The sequence below is a fragment of the Neoarius graeffei genome, chromosome 12 (assembly GCF_027579695.1).
Source record: "Neoarius graeffei isolate fNeoGra1 chromosome 12, fNeoGra1.pri, whole genome shotgun sequence".
NCBI lineage: Eukaryota > Metazoa > Chordata > Actinopteri > Siluriformes > Ariidae > Neoarius > Neoarius graeffei.
The window spans coordinates 8,835,540-8,857,418 of NC_083580.1; the positions used below are offsets into that span (position 1 = coordinate 8,835,540).

Here is a 21,879-nt window from a genome sequence, read left to right on the forward strand (position 1 = left end):
AAAACTGGATGAAGGGTTTAGGAGTTTCAGCTCCTTAACATGTGTCACCCTATTTTTAAAGGGACCAAAAGTAATTGGACAATTGACTCAAAGGCTATTTCATGGGCAGGTGTGGGCAATTCCTTCGTTATGTCATTCTCAATTAAGCAGATAAAAGGCCTGGAGTTGATTTGAGGTGTGGTGCTTGCATTTGTAAGATTTTGCTGTGAAGAAAACATGCAGTCAAAGGAGCTCTCCATGCAGGTGAAACAAGCCATCCTTAAGCTGCGAAAACAGAAAAAAACCATCCGAGAAATTGCTACAATATTAGGAGTAGCAAAATCTACAGTTTGGTACATCCTGAGAAAGAAAGCAAGCACTGGTGAACTCATCAATGCAAAAAGACCTGGATGCCCACAGACGACAACAGTGGTGGATGATCGCAGAATAATTTCCATGGTGAAGAAAAACCCCTTCACAACAGCCAACCAAGTGAACAACACTCTCCAGGAGGTAGGCGTATCAATATCCAAATCTACCATAAAGAGAAGACTGCATGAAAGTAAATACAGAGGGTTCACTGCACGGTGCAAGCCACTCATAAGCCTCAAGAATAAAAAGGCTAGATTGGACTTTGCTAAAAAGCATCTAAAAAAGCCAGCACAGTTCTGGAAGAACATTCTTTGGACAGATGAAACCAAGATCAACCTCTACCAGAATGATGGAAAGAAAAAAGTATGGCGAAGGCGTGGTACAGCTCATGATCCAAAGCATACCACATCATCTGTAAAACATGGCGGAGGCAGTGTGATGGCTTGGGCATGCATGGCTGCCAGTGGCACCGGGTCACTAGTGTTTATTGATGATGTGACACAGGACAGAAGCAGCCGGATGAATTCTGAGGTATTCAGAGACATACTGTGTGTTCAAATCCAGCCAAACTGATTGGTCGGCGTTTCATAATACAGATGGACAATGACCCAAAACATAAAGCCAAAGCAACCCAGGAGTTTATTAAAGCAAAGAAGTGGAATATTCTTGAATGGCCAAGTCAGTCACCTGATCTCAACCCAATTGAGCATGCATTTCACTTGTTAAAGACTAAACTTCAGACAGAAAGGCCCACAAACAAACAGCAACTGAAAACCGCTGCAGTAAAGGCCTGGCAGAGCATTAAAAAGGAGGAAACACAGCGTCTGGTGACGTCCATGAGTTCAAGACTTCAGGCAGTCATTGCCAACAAAGGGTTTTCAACCAAGTATTAGAAATGAACATTTTATTCACAATTATTTAATTTGTCCAATTACTTTTGAGTCCCTGAAATGAAGGGATTGTGTTTAAAAAATGCTTTAGTTCCTCACATTTTTATGCAATCATTTTGTTCAACCCACTGAACTAAAGCTGAAAGTCTGAACTTCAACTGCATCTGAATTGTTTTGTTCAAAATTCATTGTGGTAATGTACAGAACCAAAATTAGAAAAATGTTGCCTCTGTCCAAATATTTATGGACCTAACTGTAGTTCGTTTGGTCCACGGCAGGCGTCACTTCTCTGTGCGATCTTCACGAGACTTGTGCGAGACTTCAAATGTGAAGCGTCGGCGCCGCCATTTTGAAAACCGTTTACACAGCGGCCAGATCGCCATATCGTTCCAATTTAGATTAATTTTGAGATTTGCCAGCTTCATCAGTGATGGAGATTATTCCAGACGACTTCGAATCAACGTGGAGTAGAGAAGAGCAGGAAAGACGACAGGATAAGGACGAGTCCGCTGGTATTTACGTCATTACTGTCGCACAATTAAAACGTGCCAGATCAGGCGGCTGGTAGGTTTTCAAAAATAATAAATACATGCACGTATTTTGTGATAAATCCATATTATACTGAGCGCATTTCCCACATAATCCTCACTAAGGTTTTGGACAGCGCTACAAAATGGCGTCTCAACTATATAGTGCCCAGGGAGCGATTTCGGACACAGGGAAAACTTCCGGCTTGATTACGTCAGCATTCAAAAGAGGGCGCGCATGTCTTTTGACAACGTTGGCAGATGTTGGTGACTTTGATTTCCACTGTACGTTTTACTTCCGTCCTACGATGTCTCGCACAGATCTCGACGAATCTCGTTTACGGCCGTTGCTTTGACATATGGACTGATATATTACGTAGCGTATTTCAAACACTCATAACTTGCTATAGCAGCGACAAAATAGCGATCAGAAATGCAATCCGATATTTAATAAAATGAGAGAGAATTTTGATAATAAAACATTCGCCTTCAGTTCCCCTTTAAATGTAACAACAAATGGATAAAAAGTAAAACCCCATCACTCCATCACTGATTATGTTCCTATAACAGCATGCCGCTGAGTGTTTTATTCCTTCCTTAAACGGACAGAGAAAACAGTGCGGCTGCGTTCTGGATTGACGGAGCCGATTCTTACTTTTTGAAGGTTGTTAAACGTCTGTGATCCTCTTTCGCAGAAGTTGAACTGGTTGGTGACTTTGCGCTCTTTCTCCCTCACTTGGACGTCCACGCTTTCCGTTCTCTCCTCTTCAGCGTCGTCTTTTGTCTCGTCTCCATCCTTAACTCCGTCTGCCTACACAACAACATGGCTCTTCAACACTCCAGCAACTCTAGCCTGCATCCTTTTTGCTTAATTTCTTCCTACAACATGAGTATTTTTATGAGTATTTTTTATTACCGGAGTCTCCGGTTTGTCCTCCTTTTCTGCTTCGGAGGTTTCAGGCTCTTTTTCTGAAACCATAAGCAAGTCAGTCAGTCTTAATCTTGTATCATGATGTGTTTATTCATTCATTTTTATGCTGACAGATAACCGTCCTACCCTCTGCAACGCCTTCACGAGCGCTTTGCCTTCGAGCCTCATCAGAATCCTTGTGCAGAAGGTTCCCTCCCAGCGCAAAGTCGACAATAAACTGATCCACGCTGCTGACTGGCTTATAGGAACCCTCCTGAGGAATACACACAGTGTTCAGTGGCATGATGTGTACAGTACTGTGGAAAAGTCTTGGGCACATGTTAAGAAATGCTGTCAAGCAAAAATGCCAATGAAATGAAATGTTTCAACATTAAAAAAAATACTATAAACAGTAATGAGTAAGCCATAATAAATGAAGTCCTTTCCACGCCATGTGGCGCATAGGGCGGCGCCGATCTCCGTTTCCGTAGCCCTCGGCCTCTCGCCTATTACATAGCTAGGGTTACAGTGGGGGGCGGGTCCTCTGGTAACCGCGAGAGTTTGACTCCCCACTCACATCTGTATTGCAGCGTGCCTTGCCAGACGGCAGTAGGTACCATTTTTATGATGGTCTTTGGTATGACCCGACCGTGAGTAGAACTCGCGATCTCCCGATCGAGAGGCGGACACGCTACCACTAGGCCAACTTACAGTATAATAAATGAAACAAAGTCAATATTTGGTGTGAGACGATTCTTTGCTTTAAAAAAAATAGCAATCTCAGGTCCAATGACTGGAGTTTTATGCGGAAATGAGCTGTAGGTTTTCCTGAGCATCTTCCAGTTCTTCTGTACACTCTGACCGTCACACTCGCTTCTTCATTTTGCCCCAAAACCCAGCAGCCTTCATGATGTTTTCTTTTTTAATCTCAAAAGTCGTCTCTTATGTAATACGCTGCTCAGACATTTACAAACTTGTTTTTTCTGTAACATTTAATTTTGTGCTGGGAAAAAAAAAAAAAAAACACGAATGAACGTGTAAAAATGAAAAAAAAAAAAAAAAAAATAGGGTGCCTAAGACTTTTGCAAACAGAAACAGCAATAAGAAAGAGTGATGTAATTCTGGAAAACACTTTACCATGAAGTTGAATCTGACGATATTCTGTGGAGCATGTGGGTTTTTTGCTGTCAGCATTAATGTGATATCCTCATTCAGCTCCTAAGACACGAAACAAAAAAGAAACCATGAAATCTGAAAAGAAAAAAAAAGAAAAGATCTGATCTCGGCAGATCATCTTCAATTGCCAGGCAACAACAACAAAAAAAACCAACAATGATAGTTCTTGTTTCAGCCAAGAGTGTAGTATTTTTTTCTAATCAATCAAATAATTCTAGGGACTTTTACAATCCACATGCCTTCACATGTTATTAATATTTATTCTGTTCACATTGACTGGATATGAGCAATCGTGTGCTCTGATTGGCTACTCTACTACTAGGATATCAGCTCATATACCGTGAGTAGACAAAAACAAAATGGCGGTGCGTGTTGCTGAACCAACCGAGGATGAAGTAAACTCTACTCGAAAACAAAACCGCAAAAAAAAGCAAAAAAATATGTAATGAAAGTATTTGATGGTAAGAACGTATCTTTTTTTTTTTTAATTCAATAATAATAATAATAATAATAATTTATTATTATTATTATTACATTTTTCACAAATTGCTCCTGTCATGTCGCCGGTTTGTTTACATTCTAAGCGGAAATTATTTTGTTGGACATTTTGTACAAAGTTTTTTATTGAATTTGCAAAAAATAAAAACAAAAATGCTCTGTTTCTCAAAATCCAGTGAATGTGGACAGAATAAAGCAGTTATTCCACTCAATCTCGTCGTACACGGCTTATAGTCGACTCGGTGCTACGCGCCTCGTCAGATATCCGCTCATGTACGACTCGATTACGTGGAATAACTGTTAAATGTCCAACAGTGTAGTTGGATGCTTTTGAATTCTTGATTCTGGTTGTCAGTAGGTGTTGATTAATTTTCTATAACAGCAGGTTTATTTTAATGCGCTTGGTCTAATGCATAAATGTAAATCACAAAAACTTAAAGCTAGACTGCCTTTCAGATTTTTCAAGTGTAGGTCATGAAAAGAATTTTCCCCGACACCTTATTATTTTTGTTTAGTGGACCAAAAGCTACTGAATTCGAATCACAGACTTCCAATTTTATGAGTAGTTGTTTTTTTTTTTTTTTTAATAGAACGATTCATGACTTTTGGGCCACGTGGCCATAAATTCTCCGCTATTTTTTCCTGCTTCACCATGACCCAATTCAACATACTACGTCATGCATCACATGGTGGGCTTTCCCCGTTCGAAGGCATTGTGGGATACAAATTTGAAACAGGAGAGAAAAATGGAGGACGTGAGTGTGCGAATGAAACGTGAAAGAGCGACTACAGTAACGGAAAGAAAGCGAGAAGAAAAGGTGTTATGTTCTATACGAAGGAAAGGAAACGCAGGACCAAACTAATAAATATCGGCGCTCAGCGAGCACCTCGGTGTGATCAGCTGTTCGTTTAGCGACAGAATGATGGAACTGTCAGTGCACGCTCAAAGGTAAACCTGCGCATGCACACACACACACACACACGGACTTCCTCTGTCTGCTTGACTGCGCGAAGCGAGCGATTTCATGCACATTATTTGCTTTAATCCCCTCAAATTAAATCACTTCACAGCCACAGAATGGCCTGATATTTTGTGAGATATTACAGAAATAAACATATATCACAATGACCACATTTCAGACGGAACTAAATTTCACCGATTTTATGAAATCGAAAGGCCGGCTAGCTTTAATTGTTCTCATTATGACGTTTTCTCTGAAAAATCATTTATTTCACATTGTCGGCTATCTGTTTCGTATTTGTGGCAAGTACCAAGGTTTAAAAGACAATAATAAGTGTTTTATGATCCATCCTGAAATCACAGTCTAAAATTCTACATTTTGAAAACTACAGTCAGTCAATCTCCCAGATGTTACCTTCCTGTTCTCATCTTTCTCAGCAGCAGGTGGCGCTAAAGCATTTCCTCCACCCCTGACTTGCTCATTAGGGCTCTAAATCTACATCAGGATTTCTGTAAAGCTGCTTTTGTGGAAAAAGTAATCTACAAATACAATCGAATTTACTTAAAATGCCTCCAAGTCCCATCTCTGTGTTCAGCTTATCTTCATATATCAACAATATTCTGACAACACCAGATTTTCGGCGAAGGGGAATATTGTTCGTCCACCTCTCAAAACAAATTCTGGTAAATTTTCCTTTCGATTTTCTGTCTTCAACATCTGGGAGGGAAATTCCCACAAGAATCAAAAACTTAGGATGGCTTCCATTATTTAAATCGGCCTTAAAATCACATCTTATTTTAAACCAACAGTCAGCATTTCTTTCTTTAGGTCCTAAAAATTCTATTATGATAATTTATACACTCAGTGTTTGTGCATTAGTGTAAAATATGCATAGAGTTGTGTGTAAATAACTATAGTGCATTGTGTGTATTTAGCCGCAATGTATATTTGTATAGTTCTCTTGTTCGAACAAAAAGTTAAAATAAATTTTTTTTTAAAAAAGTAATATGACATGGGTAGCTGTTGACGCAAAATTTTGTACTATTTCAACAGCCACACACACCTTACACCAATAATTGTAGTAACTATTATTTGCAAAAATTTTTTTGTAGCTACTGCCTCATAGAGGCGAAGCGAGGCGGTAGCTACTGTGTCAACGTGTTGTAAGAATGAGTGTAAAAATAGCACACTGTGCATACGCATAACCATCACCAGAACGACGAATCGTGATCTCACGATCCGAACAGCTGATCTCGCTTTATCAAAGGTGCACAAGAACGAGTGGCGAAGCCGCGATGCCATCGTGTTCTAAGAATGAGTGTAACAATAGTGAAACTTCGTAACCAATCAGCACTTATTCTGATCAAGTTCGATTACCCGTTCTACTTCTTGATAAACTTCGGAACCAGAAATGAAATAACAGAAACCCCGTTATAACTTCGTAGGATCGGAAGATAATCGGCAGATAAAAAGATAAATGAAATTCACCTCGTGGTTCGCCAAGGCCACCGATTTGATATCAAGTAAGCGGTGTTTATTTTAAGAAAATTTACCTTTTGACTGTCACAGCTTTTGTTTGGGCCTTCTGAAAGATTTTATAAGTTTTTTTTTTTTTTTTAGCTTTTTGGCAGACCTGGCGACTTGTCCAGGGTGTACCCCGCCTCTCGCCCGTAGTCAGCTGGGATAGGCTCCAGCTTGCCTGCGACCCTGTAGAACAGGATAAAGCGGCTAGAGATAATGAGATGAGATGAGATGAGCTTTTTGGCAGATATATTGAAAAGCCGATATCAAACTTCTGCTATTTGCTTTAATTTTTACCTTTTTTTTTTAGTCTTTACACGACACTTGTGAAACAAAACATGCTCATTAGTACTAAATAATGCTTCTAAGACAATTCGTGAACAAGTGCTTTCTTTCTTACTAGTTTGAAAATAGATCGAGTTCACAGCACTGTATTTTGAACAAAAAAGACAGTAAATAAAATCGGTAACTAAATGCTGCTCACAGCTTGGTGATGCTTATAAGAGATGAGGCGAGTCTCATTGATAACATATATTTGGGTCCGTCTCAGAAACCGGTCTCTCATTTGGGACATTATGGTCAAAAAATAAATTTTCTAATTTAACTTTTTTTTTCCATTTACCTAACACTCAATGTTTCTTTTGTCATGTTAAAGAATAAAGATAGTATCTTGCTTTATCTGGCCTCCACTGTGGAAATTTTTTTTGATTACAATTCAAATGCTTTTGTAAAATTGATTTCCATATAAAATAACTCCATCATGAAGAATTAAAGCCCCTCCTTCACAGATGAGTGAAACTACTGAATAAATTTCCTCTTTTTGATTGCTTGGGTTAAAAATGCCAAGTTATGATGACTGAATTGATTATTCACTTAAATATGAATAATATGATACAGTTTGGGTATTTGATACGGCGAAATAGGACACGATGGAAAAATCAAGAACGCGCCGGAAAGATGAGAATAACGGCGGTGGTAAAAGAACAGCGACTGTACCGGCTGAAGGTCGCGCGGGTCTCTGCTGCGGCGCGCGAGCAATGGGACATCACTACCGCACCGGACGGAGCGCGAGGCGGGGGCGGGGCAAAATGACTGGCCGTAGATTCTATCAAAAGTTCGATCTACTGTAAATTGACCATGGTTGCAAAATATTGGCCAAAAATACGCAAACACTCCGAAATCTGAAAGTAAGATGAAAAAGAAACAAACATTCTATTGCCTTATACTGCAAGACTAAAACAAAATAAAACTGCCAAAACTCACCTTTTCAGCGATAACGTCCGAACAGATCACCCGCGTAACAGAAAGACCGCAAATGGAAACACAATCAACTTCTAACTGTTGGAGTGGAAAATTCCATTCTACACATGCAAATTGTTAATGTGCGTCCTTCCCCGCACACAAATAACACGCTACGGTAAAAAATAGACCACAACTCATTTTATAGCTCAGAAATTCATACAAGACCAGCTACCATCGTAACATATTCTGTAAGAAACATATTCTATACCTAACTTTCAGCTTTCGTTTTAAAAAACAAAATCGCAGATTTATAACTAAATGTTTATACGGTGTAGTGATTTTAAGTTACTACTTTTGGTGAGGTAGTGACCTCGACCCTGAGGCTTTCCGTTTAGATCAAAACACACGATCGTATTGGTTTGGGGTTTGCGGAAAATGGAGTTACGACGGTGATCAAATATTTTGCGTGATGTTTTATTACGGTTATGATTATTCTGTGAGCGCACCAATCCTTAGGTGTATAAAGTTACAACTTCAAATACAATTAGTGATCACTGTAGACTTTTCAGCGGACTACAACCTTTTTAAGGGAACGCGATGTAGTCGACCGTTTATCATGTCCCAGATCAAGCCGCCATTTTTCCACAAATTTGCAGATTTTTGCCAAATTCTGAATCGAGTATTCACATTAAAGATTTAGTTTTATCTGTATTATTTCTTTCATCATTTTATTTCAAATTAAAACCAACATCACCATTCAAAACCATATAGTTTATTGACTGTGAGTATATTTAGTGGGGGACCCCCACAGTACCCAGTTTCTGAGACAGACCCATATATGCTTTATTTACTGTATGGACATGGGATCAGAAAACTATTTTATTTATAAGCAGGAGCCACATGTACACATAGGGTACCTACTTTCTATTATAAATAACTGTACTAAGTCGATTTTCTTTCTCACGTTATATACTGTGTGTGAATAAAGTTGAATTGAAAATTGAACTGTGCTATAAGAAAGCAAACCACTCATTAAAAGTAATTTCTCGTTCGGAAGGAATCTTTCTGAAAGAATCACTGTACTGTATCTTCTACAATGGCCAGACAGATATGAGCTAATTGGGTGGTGGAGGAAGCACCCGAGCACAAAAACGCCACATGTGAAGATGGATGATTTATAACATCACCATTATAGCACGGTTGCTAGCTCTGGTTAAACAGCAGTCCTTCAAAAAACTGTTTTCTTCACCACAAATGATGTTCTACGATAAATGTGTCGAAGTTTAATTGCAGAATTTAAAAAAAAAATAAAGTAGGTACCCTACGTGTACATGTGGCTTCTGCTTATAAATAAAATAGTTTTCTGATCCCATGTCCATACAGTAAATAAAGCATATATACATGTTATGAGTTCTTCTCGCCTCATCTCTTGCAAGCATCACCAAGCTGTGAGCAGCATCAGGGCTTGGAGTGTTTTAGCGACCGATTTTATTTACTGTCTTTTTTGTTCAAAATACAGTGCTGTGAACTCGATCTATTTTCAAACTAGTAAGAAAGAAAGCACTTGTTCACGAATTGTCTTAGAAGCATTATTTAGTACCAATGAGCACGTTTTGTTTCACAAGTGTCGTGTAAAGACTCTTAAAAAAAAATTTAAATTAAAGCAAATAGCAGAAGTTTGATATCGGCGTTTCAAGATATCTGCCAAAAAGCTAAAAGAAAAAACTTACAAAATCTTTCAGAAGGCCCAAACAAAAGCTGTGATAATCAAAAGGTAAATTTTCTTAAAATAAACACCGCTTACTTGATATCGAATCGGTAGCCTTGGCGAACCACGAGGTGAATTTCTTTTTTCTTTTTATCTGCCGATTATCTTCCGATCCTATGAAGTTATAATGAGGTTTCCCTTCTTTCATTTCTGGTTCCGAAGTTTATCAAGAAGTAGAACGGGTAATCGAACTTGATCAGGATAAGTGCTGATTGGTTACGAAGTTTTGCTATTGTTACACTCATTCTTACATTCTTACAACACGATGGCATCGCGGCTTCGCCACTCGTTCTTGTGCACCTTTGATAACGCGAGATCAGTTGTTCGTATCGCGAGATCACGATTCGCCGTTCTGGTGATTTTAATGCGTATGCGTATGCGCAGTGTGCTATTGTTACACTTATTCTTACAACACGATGACACAAAAAAAAAAAGTTTTAATCGTACTTATCAAAATACGGCTCTACAGAATTAAGGGTGAAATTTCTACAATACTGTACAAGTCATTTTGCAACATCAGAGGAGAATGGCCAAACTGGTTCAAGCTGACTGGAATGCTATATCAACTCAAATAACCACTCTTTACAACCACGTTGCACAGAAAAGCATCTCACAATGCTTATATTAAAGTGTATAAAAACTATGGGTCAGATGTGTGTGTGTGTGTATATATATATATATATATATATATATATATATATATATTTTTTTTTTTTTTTTTTTTTTTTTTTTTTTAAATGAACCTTTGTGATGCCTTTACACACTACCGTTCAAAAGTTTGGGGTCACCCAGACAATTTTGTGTTTTCCATGAAAAGTCACACTTTTATTTACCACCATAAGTTGTAAAATGAATAGAAAATATAGTCAAGACATTTTTCTGGCCATTTTGAGCATTTAATCGACCCCACAAATGTGATGCTCCAGAAACTCAATCTGCTCAAAGGAAGGTCAGTTTTATAGCTTCTCTAAAGAGCTCAACTGTTTTCAGCTGTGCTAACATGATTGTACAAGGGTTTTCTAATCATCCATTAGCCTTCTGAGGCAATGAGCAAACACATTGTACCATTAGAACACTGGAGTGAGAGTTGCTGGAAATGGGCCTCTATACACCTATGGAGATATTGCACCAAAAACCAGACATTTGCAGCTAGAATAGTCATTTACCACATTAGCAATGTATAGAGTGGATTTCTGATTAGTTTAAAGTGATCTTCATTGAAAAGAACAGTGCTTTACTTTCAAAAATAAGGACATTTCAAAGTGACCCCAAACTTTTGAACGGTAGTGTAATTCTATTCATCTTTTTTTAACCTTCAAAACCATTTATTTCTCACATGAAATGACTTTTTTTTCAAAGATATGAAATTTACAACCCAGATTCGAACAGGCTGTATGTTAAAATGTTTCTTCTCTCACCCTTAAAATTTATTTGCTAGCAGAACTCTTTTAGGAGGCTAAAAACCCTTCACTAGCGTGTTCTCACCTCCTCAGTCAGGCCCAGTTGGTCTGGAGGTTTGACCGGAGACATCCCTTCCTCTCCGTCTCCAGTATCTGTTCTCACCTCATCCTCCTGTACAGTGAAAAAACTGTGTTTATTCGTTCATTCGTTTTTGACACTGCTTGTCCATTGCGGGTCACGGGTAAGGTGGAGCTAATCCTGGCTGATGAGAGAGGTGGGGTACACCCTGGACAGGTTGCCAATCTATGGGTGCTATCGCAGACAGACAGACTCACATTCACACCTATGGACAATTATAGAGTGGCCAGTTGACCTGGATGTCACTGGACTGTTGGAGGAAACCCGAGCACCCAGAGGAAACCCATGCAGGCATGAGGAGAACATCCAAAGTGTGTTTGATCTGAATTATCTGGAAATTTCCAACTAACCTTCTTTTTGCTGGAGACTCTGGATGCCTTTCCAGCAGGTGATTTTAAAGAGGGTCGAGTTTTCAATCTCTGTGTGAGACATTAACGACATTCAAACATTAGACAAATGTTTTATATACATATATATTATGTACAATATATCTAAACTATCTGCATTATACAATATTTAGAGCGGCAGCTACAATTATCGACAGTCCATAATTAGACACCTTTTCAGATTTACCAATAAAAACAATTTTACAAAGGTGAGTTTCAGTGACAGTTATTATTGGTTAATTAATCAACCGGAAGGCCCGCCTCGCCCTTTGATCTTCTTGTCTGATGACGCAGCTCGTTACCTGAGATGGAATTTTTTTAACATGATCAGCAATTTCTGGAAAACCCGGATATCATCATCGCAGGTAAGCATGATGGAAAGATCATAGACATGTTTTTACTGATCAAATTCACCGATATTTCATCATCTCCTTGTCAAAACCTACTTTGTTTCTGACTCTTTCATTTCACAGTCACAGTTTTGTATCTAAACGTGTGTTTGAGAAGTCACGTCCGTGAGGTGTCGATAATAGCGATCACTTTCACCGGTGTCCACCATTATCGACACCCTGTGGAATTAAGTGACATTTACAACTGTTATGGATCGATCTTTGTGTAACATTGTTGAAGTAGATGAAGTACTTTTAAAAAAATAAATAAAAGTGCTGTGATTTTTTTTTCTGATTCATAACAGAATGGGATGTTTATAGAGTATTTGGAATCTGATCGCAATAAATAGAATTACACCAGAATTAAATTCCAAGCATATAAAAAATGACATGCTTGAAATATTCAGATTTTTCGATTCCATTCAGAAGATATACACGTTATTTACCAGCTGGGAGGTCCGTATGGTGAAATACCGTGACCGAGGTCTTGAAAGTACTGAGCGAGGCCCTCTGGGCCGAGGTCAGTATTCAAGGCCGAGGTCACGGTATTTCACCATACGGACCGACCTTAAGCTGGTAAATAATATATTTATTTTTTTCTTTACCAAATTCTAACAGAAAACGAGAGCGCCCGAAAGGGAAAACCAAACCAAGCCGCCATTTTGAATCCTCATTCACGGCTGTAATGCAAATGGCTTCCTCCTCGGTATACAAGTGCACTTCCATGGCAGGAAAAAAACTACATTTTGTCACCTATGTAGTCCCCTATTTATACAAATAGGAGTCATTCAGGATTCAGCCATGTTTTTGCTCGGCGTTAGCAACAGTTAGAGGTTTTTAGCTTTCTCCTGAAATGTTTTCTTTTATTTCTTCTTCCTCAGGGTCGTAAAACTCGCTTTCGCTGTGAAGACTGTCGTTATCGCTATCCATGCTGTAAAATTAATGCTATTCTCCTGAGAAATGCTGGCAAAAATTTATAAGATTTTTGATAAAAATCTTATAAATAAATCTTATTTTTTTAAAAAAAAGATAAATGTTGACAAAAATTGCTACTATGTTTGTTGTTGCGAACGATCGAGTTGCCAGAGGTCCGTATCCGGGGTCCGTCGCCAGCCAATCAGAGCGCAGGATTTGATGGAAACCGGACCGCGAAAACATTTTTTTTTTTCAGTTTGTTGTAAATATCTACCACATATGACAGTATCAGTAGACATTTTATATTTTGGTTTGCGGAATGACATGCGACCTTTGACCTGGATTTTCATGTGGTTACAATCTCAATTGCCTGTTGATATTTATTGGTAAACTACAAAACTAGAAATGAATACAAACAACAACGAATGATTAACGAAATGTGATCTACGAAAATACTTTGAAAGTGGGTAGAAAGTGGAACAAAAACATTTTCTGACACAGGTTCAACATTATCAGTTTACAGACATTAGAATTACTTCCTCATTTATATAAACACCGACATCGATATATTTATATAAAAGATATTTTGTACTAAATAAAAGCAGAGGTGGACAAACTATCCAACTTCATTACTTAATTCAAAGTACAGATCCCACTGGTCAAATGTTACTCCGATACAAGTGAAAGTTGTCCAGTCAAATTTTTACGCAAGTTAAAGTACTGAAGTATTTGCTTTTAAAAATACTTAAGTATTAAAAGTACATTTTCTGTCAACGCACCGTTGTATTATTACCACAACGCTTACAAAACCTAATGCCTCTGAAGCAACCGACTGGATTTACTGACTAACTTGTAGAACCTGTAGAATAAACACCTGGTTGAACGTTACAAAATCAAATACAACTGAATTGACAAAAAAGAGCCACTGTCATTTAATTTTTTCTTTTTTTAATCGTAACACTCCTATCCACCCCCAAAAAGCACCATGGTTGTGTTCAAACGTGTGCGCACACATGTACAGTATGTCTATGTTAATCATGAAGACGGTGGAATAGCTGTAAATGCAGCTTGCTCAGAAAATAATTATGCTAAAACATTTCTGAAAGGACGTCAGATAAGTTAACATTACACGTTAGCGTAACTCCATTTTTACATGCTAATTAACAGTGTCCGAGTTAACTAGCTATGTGTTATCGTTAGCCGTGGACAAGGCTACGGCAACTTGGCGGACAAATCCATAGAAAGTCATTTGACTAACCAGACTGCAACGTTATCGCTAGCTCGAAAAGCACAGACAACTTCACTGCAAGCTTTCTCTTGGAATAAAACATTTACATATCTCAATATGCTTCCACAGGTTGGACGGCGAGGTTTTGAAGACCATGATGTGGTTCGTTTTAGGCAAACAAAGCAAACATTTAAAACAAAACCAATCTTTACTCCTTTCAGAAAACTGAAACATGGGTTCTAGGTGAAGCCATGAGTGCGTGGATTCTCCAGAAGAACCGCCTCCTTCCATTCTGCCATCAACTGATCGTGTTCAAATAACGCTGCTGAGAAATCATTGAATTTGATTTTACACAGTCTATGGACGTGACGTCACTCTAGTGATTACTGATCGGTTGTCTCAGTGTCACCTGGGAAAAAACAATCATGTTTTAGAAAAGAAAAGGGAAAAAAAAACATCCACTTTCAAAGCCGCGTCATAGTAACGAAGACCTTGATAGAAATGTAGTGGGGTGAAAAGTACGATATTTGTCTTTCAAATGTAGGGAAGTTTAAAGTCATAAGTTTCCAAAAAAATTAATACTCAAGTAAAGTACAGATACTCAAAAAGTGTACTTAAGTACAAAGTAAATGTAACTTTGTTACTATCCACCTCTGAATATAAGTCTATATAAAACAAATTTTAAATAAAAACTATGTTACTTAATACCACATACCGATGATTTTAAATAAATAATCATCAGTGTGTCGATAACTGTGGACAAAGATGTTGATAATTGTGGAACAGTGTCACGTGATCTGATCTAAGTAATCAGGAATCAACTCATTGTTTTTCCAGTGTCAGTTTGAGTAATTATTCATGCACAGTTTACATACTGAAAGTCTTTTCTAGTTTTGCAATGACCAAAATATTAAGGTGTCAATAACTGTGGACAAAGGTGTTGATAATTGTTGAGCAGTGACACGTGATCTGATCTAAGTAATCAAGAACCAACTCATTTTTTTCCAGTGTCAGTTTGAGTAATTATTCATGCACAGTTTACATACTGAAAGTCTTTTCTAGTTTTGCAATGAACAAAATATCGTTAAGGTGTCGATAACTGTGGACAAAGGTATCGATAATTGTTGAGCAGTGTCACGTGATCTGATCTAAGTAATCAAGAACCAACTCATTTTTTTCCAGTGTCAGTTTGAGTAATTATTCATGCACAGTTTACATACTGAAAGTCTTTTCTAGTTTTGCAACGACCAAAAATATCGTTAAGGCAGTGATTTATTTTGCTCCTAATGACTATGAGTCAAACTGACTCACCACATATTAAATCAGTGAGTCAAAAATTTCCAAAGTGAGTCAAAATTACAATACACACTTTGAAAACAAAAAACACAATAGTTATCACTGTTCACACTTATAATTTAATTCCAACATGTGAACAATTGTGTGAGCTATTCATCTAAGCAAACAATAACAATAACAATTTTCAGAATAAAAAAAAGAAAAAAGTATGGAATTAAACAGAATATCCCCCCATCTCATCACTTTCATACCTGAGCCACGTGTAGGTTGCCATCCATTTCCTGTTGAATTTACGTTTTATTTTCAACTTTGTTACCCCAGGTTTCCCAGCATCACTTTAAGACCCCGTCCACACGTAGCCGGGTATCTGCTAAATCGAAGATATTTTTCTACGTTTTGGCCTGTCATCCACATGAAAACACATCAAAAACGAATATTTTAAAAAACTCCAGGCAAAGTGAAGATGTTTGAAAACTCCGTGTATGCTTTTTCGTGTAGACAGAGATAACCGGAGTTTTGCGTTTTAGAACGTCACAATCTGCGCCAAAAAAATGACAACAAATCTGCCCTGACGTCAAACGTGCGACCTTTGTTTACTGCAGAAGCCAGATTAAGCATGGACTTAAGCTAGCCGCACACCACGGCGATCCACGCGGTACCGAACCGACCCATTTCAGAGCCGACTCCCGACAGGGCACGCACATATCACCCGACTGTTGACGAGTGCAGTCGCGATTGAAGCGACACGTGACAACTTAATAGCTTTGTGATTGGCTATTGGATATAGTTACTGTTAAATCCAACACTTGAAGATGCTACAGGCTGAATTACAAATGACCCAACACGGAATATGTAGCGCACTATCTAGGCTGCATGAGCTATTATTTCCAACCTTAAATAGTGCACTTATATAGGGGAGTTAAAGCGATTTGGAATTCAGCCACACAACTTGAGCAGAGTGGCTTTCCAGCCCACTGTGTCTATGGATAAAGCTTCAGTCTATGGAATTACAGTATATACCTGCATTAGGTGCTACCAACACGTATTTCTCGCGCTAGAAATTGTGTTTAATGATGTCACGTGTTATATGCGAAAGATATGATTGGCTATTGCTCGCGACTCTCGCCGATCAGTCTGGCTCCCGATTAGTTTTTCGAATCGGCTGTGAGATGAGTCGGTACCATCGAAAACTAGTCTTTACGCCTGACTCGCGACTTCAGTTGGCTCGGTACGCTGAAAATCGGCGTAGTGTGCGGCTAGCTAAAGAGTAATGGATCGGAGTAGTGCCTTGAAAGCGTTAATTATTGTGCAGGTGCTATTTACATGTTTAATTTTAGAAGCCCAACTACTGCTCCAAGAGCACAGGCGATGTGATTAGGGGGTAGGATTTGGGGAAATAATGCCATCTACAGGTTTGGAATGCTTATGAATGTGATTGAAAACGCAGACGTTCGGTTATGTGTGGAAGGGATTTTTTTCGAAGACGAGGTGGTGTGGATAAAACATTTTTATAAACGGAGGGGGGGAAAATGTTCGGTTTTAAAAATACCCGGCTACGTGTGTACATGGCATGAGTCTCACTCTCACTCTCTGTTTCAGTCTTGTCCGCTGTATCATCGTCAATCGTACTCGAGTCTGTGCTTGACGTACTTGCTCCCGGACCCCACAAAGAAATCAATTTGCTTTGCACTTTCATGCGTTTATTTGGCATGATTTTCACATTAAATGCGTTTTCAAATGTACTGCAGTAGCGTTGTTAATGTAAACACTCCTTATCGTTGACCGATGCTACTTCCGCCTAGTGTTTCTGTTAACTCGATCTCGATTGGTCAATCTTTTTATATCATCCAATGAAAAATTTTCTACTATTAATTCATATTTCCTAAATTTCTAAACCTTTTTACTGAATACCATAGCAAAACTTTAACTGAATTTCCCATTTGATAGGCGCTATTCATATGTTTGGTAAGTAGAAACAAATTTAGATCGATCTTTTATTACCGCAAAGAAATGCTTTGGCAAACATAAATTTTATCGATTAGTACGAGAGAGCTATTTTCACTTGCTTCAAATCGAGGCTGGAAAGGATTTGCATATGCCGAAGCTTTCCAGCCAATGAAATTGCCGACACGTTGCTGACGGAATTAAACGAAGCTAAATATAGGCCCGCCAAGTAAAAAAAGACTATAGTAGTCGATAAATGAAGCATTATAACAACAGTTCAGTCATGTTGAACGAGAAAAATATAGCGTCGTTAGGACCTTGCCACTCAGAACAACCTCGAGCTACATCCCTTCGCTCTATGTCCTGAATGAAGAGAAGTAACTCGAGGATGTTCCGAGTGCGACCTTGCGTCAAAAATACGCACCACAAGCAAAACATCTGCGTCATTTATTTTAAAATTGCGTAAAATACGCATGACGCAGGGCAAAATGAATCACTGTTAAGGTGTTGATAACTGTGGACAAAGGTATCGATAATTGTTGAGCAGTGTCACGTGATCTGATCTAAGTAATCAAGAACCAACTCATTTTTTTCCAGTGTCAGTTTGAGTAATTATTCATGCACAGTTTACATACTGAAAGTCTTTTCTAGTTTTGCAATGACCAAAATATCATTAAGGTGTCGATAATTGTGGAACAATGTCACGTGATCTGATCTAATAGTAATCAAGAACCAACTCATTTTTTCCAGTGTCAGTTTGAGTAATTATTCATGCACAGTTTACATACTGAAAGTCTTTTCTAGTTTTGCAACGACCAAAATATCATTAAGGTGTCGATAATTGTGGAACAGTGTCACGTGATCTGATCTAAGTAATCAAGAACCAACTCATTTTTTTTCCAGTGTAAGTTTGAGTAATTATTCATGCACAGTTTGCATACTGAAAGTCTTTTCTAGTTTTGCAACGACCAAAAATATCGTTAAGGTGTCGATAATTGTGGAACAGTGTCACGTGATCTGATCTAAGTAATCAAGAACCAACTCATTTTTTTCCAGTGTAAGTTTGCGTAATTATTCATGCACAGTTTACATACTGAAAGTCTTTTCTAGTTTTGCAATGACCAAAATATCGTTAAGGTGTCGATAATTGTGGAACAGTGTCACGTGATCTGATCTAAGTAATCAAGAACCAACTCATTTTTTTCCAGTGTAAGTTTGAGTAATTATTCATGCACAGTTTACATACTGAAAGTCTTTTCTAGTTTTGCAACGACCAAAATATCATTAAGGTGTCGATAATTGTGGAACAATGTCACGTGATCTGATCTAATAGTAATCAAGAACCAACTCATTTTTTCCAGTGTCAGTTTGAGTAATTATTCATGCACAGTTTACATACTGAAAGTCTTTTCTAGTTTTGCAATGACCAAAATATCATTAAGGTGTCGATAATTGTGGAACAGTGTCACGTGATCTGATCTAAGTAATCAAGAACCAACTCATTTTTTTCCATTGTCAGTTTGAGTAATTATTCATGCACAGTTTACATACTGAAAGTCTTTTCTAGTTTTGCAATGACCAAAATATCGTTAAGGTGTTGATAACTGTGGACAAAGGTATCGATAATTGTTGAGCAGTGTCACGTGATCTGATCTAAGTAATCAAGAACTAACTCAATTTTTTCCAGTGTCAGTTTGAGTAATTATTCATGCACAGTTTACATACTGAAAGTCTTTTCTAGTTTTGCAACGACCAAAATATCATTAAGGTGTCGATAATTGTGGAACAGTGTCATGTGATCTGATCTAAGTAATCAAGAACCAACTCATTTTTTTCCAGTGTAAGTTTGAGTAATTATTCATGCACAGTTTGCATACTGAAAGTCTTTTCTAGTTTTGAACGACCAAAAATATCGTTAAGGTGTCGATAACTGTGGACAAAGGTATCGATAATTGTTGAGCAGTGTCACGTGATCTGATCTAAGTAATCAAGAACCAACTCATTTTTTTCCAGTGTCAGTTTGAGTAATTATTCATGCACAGTTTACATACTGAAAGTCTTTTCTAGTTTTGCAACGACCAAAATATCATTAAGGTGTCGATAATTGTGGAACAGTGTCACGTGATCTGATCTAAGTAATCAAGAACCAACTCATTTTTTCCAGTCTAAGTTTGAGTAATTATTCATGCACAGTTTACATACTGAAAGTCTTTTCTAGTTTTGCAACGACCAAAAATATCGTTAAGGTGTCAATAACTGTGGACAAAGGTATCGATAATTGTTGAGCAGTGTCACGTGATCTGATCTAAGTAATCAAGAACCAACTCATTTTTTTCCAGTGTCAGTTTGAGTAATTATTCATGCACAGTTTACATACTGAAAGTCTTTTCTAGTTTTGCAACGACCAAAATATCATTAAGGTGTCGATAATTCTGGAACAGTGTCACGTGATCTGATCTAAGTAATCAAGAACCAACTCATTTTTTCCAGTCTAAGTTTGAGTAATTATTCATGCACAGTTTACATACTGAAAGTCTTTTCTAGTTTTGCAACGACCAAAAATATCGTTAAGGTGTCAATAACTGTGGACAAAGGTATCGATAATTGTTGAGCAGTGTCACGTGATCTGATCTAAGTAATCAAGAACCAACTCATTTTTTTCCAGTGTAAGTTTGAGTAATTATTCATGCACAGTTTACATACTGAAAGTCTTTTCTAGTTTTGCAACGACCAAAATATCATTAAGGTGTCGATAATTGTGGAACAATATCACGTGATCTGATCGAAGTAATCAAGAACCAACTCATTTTTTCCAGTGTAAGTTTGAGTAATTATTCATGCACAGTTTACATACTGAAAGTCTTTTCTAGTTTTGCAACGACCAAAATATCATTAAGGTGTCGATAATTGTGGAACAATGTCACGTGATCTGATCTAAGTAATCAAGAACCAACTCATTTTTCCAGTCTAAGTTTGAGTAATTATTCATGCACAGTTTACATACTGAAAGTCTTTTCTAGTTTTGCAACGACCAAAATATCATTAAGGTGTCGATAATTGTGGAACAATATCACGTGATCTGATCGAAGTAATCAAGAACCAACTCATTTTTTTCCAGTGTCAGTTTGAGTAATTATTCATGCACAGTTTACATACTGAAAGTCTTTTCTAGTTTTGCAATGACCAAAAATATCGTTAAGGTGTCGATTATTGTAGCCACCGCTCTATATTATTATTATTATTATTAGTATTATTATTACAGACAAACTTGGTCACTCCACATGATTCGGATTCGGATTCTGGACATGAGCTCATCTCATCCACTGCGGTAATGAAATGAATGTTTGTTTTGTAATTAGTTCCTCACTCGCCCAAAAATAAGCTAAGTTTTCTACAACTTCCGGCTTCCTGTTTCAGCTTTACCTGTTTGGACCGCACTGTTTCTTTTCTCTGTAAAACCGGCATCTTATTTCAGCTCCTTCTGCTGACTTTGGCTTCTTTAACGTGTTCTTTAACTCTGGATGAGACACACAGCCGTATTGCTAGTTGCTATGGTTTGGGTTGTCATGGAAACGAAGAAACGAATGCGCATACGCATGCGCGTTCCCTCCCCTCCCCAATCCTTTCCTCCCCTTCGTCCCAAGATGGCTGTTCATTACTAGTGTTTGTTAACAGTGGTGTGTTCTTACCAATGAGCATAAATTAAACACACACACACCGTCCTTCATTTTACAGTTCTGTTTCAGTTCTTTACTGATATGAGATCTTTTACATTTTAAGCAGCAGAATACTACAGGGGCGTAGCTAGGATTTTTCAAAGGGCCAGGTCACACACTGACTGGCAGCCTGAGTACATCTTATAACAAAAATTATTTTTTTCTTGGTCCGGTTTCCATCAAATCCTGCGCTCTGATTGGCTGGCGAGCAGGTCCGTATCCTACGGTACAGACCCCAGTTACGGACCCCGGTTATGGACCTCTGGCGACTCGATCGTTCACAACAACAACAAACATAGTATCATTTTTTTGTCAACATTTATCTTTTTTTTTTTTTATAAGATTTATTCATAAGGGCGGCACAGTGGTGTAGTGGTTAGCACTGTCGCCTCACAGCAAGAAGGTCCGGGTTCGAGCCCCGCGGCCGGCGAGGGCCTTTCTGTGCGGAGTTTGCATGTTCTCCCCGTGTCCGTGTGGGTTTCCTCCAGGTGCTCCGGTTTCCCCCACAGTCCAAAGACATGCAGGTTAGGTTAACTGGTGACTCTAAATTGACCGTAGGTGTGAATGTGAGTGTGAATGGTTGTCTGTGTCTATGTGTCAGCCCTGTGATGACCTGGCGAT

The 21,879-nt window shown here is 38.2% G+C and overlaps 1 protein-coding gene across 1 annotated transcript in view; it reads right to left on the bottom strand.

Moving 5' to 3' along the window:
• Nucleotides 1–21,081, bottom strand: part of dnai1.2 (dynein, axonemal, intermediate chain 1, paralog 2) — a 113,474-nt gene extending 92,393 nt beyond the window's left edge. The window contains exons 1-7 of the mRNA XM_060934980.1: nt 20,966–21,081; nt 11,735–11,803; nt 11,331–11,417; nt 3,816–3,896; nt 2,826–2,952; nt 2,685–2,737; nt 2,424–2,579 (exon numbers count right to left, since the gene is read on the bottom strand). Of these exons, the coding sequence (XP_060790963.1) occupies nt 2,424–2,579; nt 2,685–2,737; nt 2,826–2,952; nt 3,816–3,896; nt 11,331–11,417; nt 11,735–11,803; nt 20,966–21,007 (615 nt within the window). The 5' untranslated portion in view covers nt 21,008–21,081. The remainder of the gene's footprint in view (nt 1–2,423; nt 2,580–2,684; nt 2,738–2,825; nt 2,953–3,815; nt 3,897–11,330; nt 11,418–11,734; nt 11,804–20,965) is intronic.
• Between the last annotated feature and the right edge of the window lie 798 nt (nt 21,082–21,879).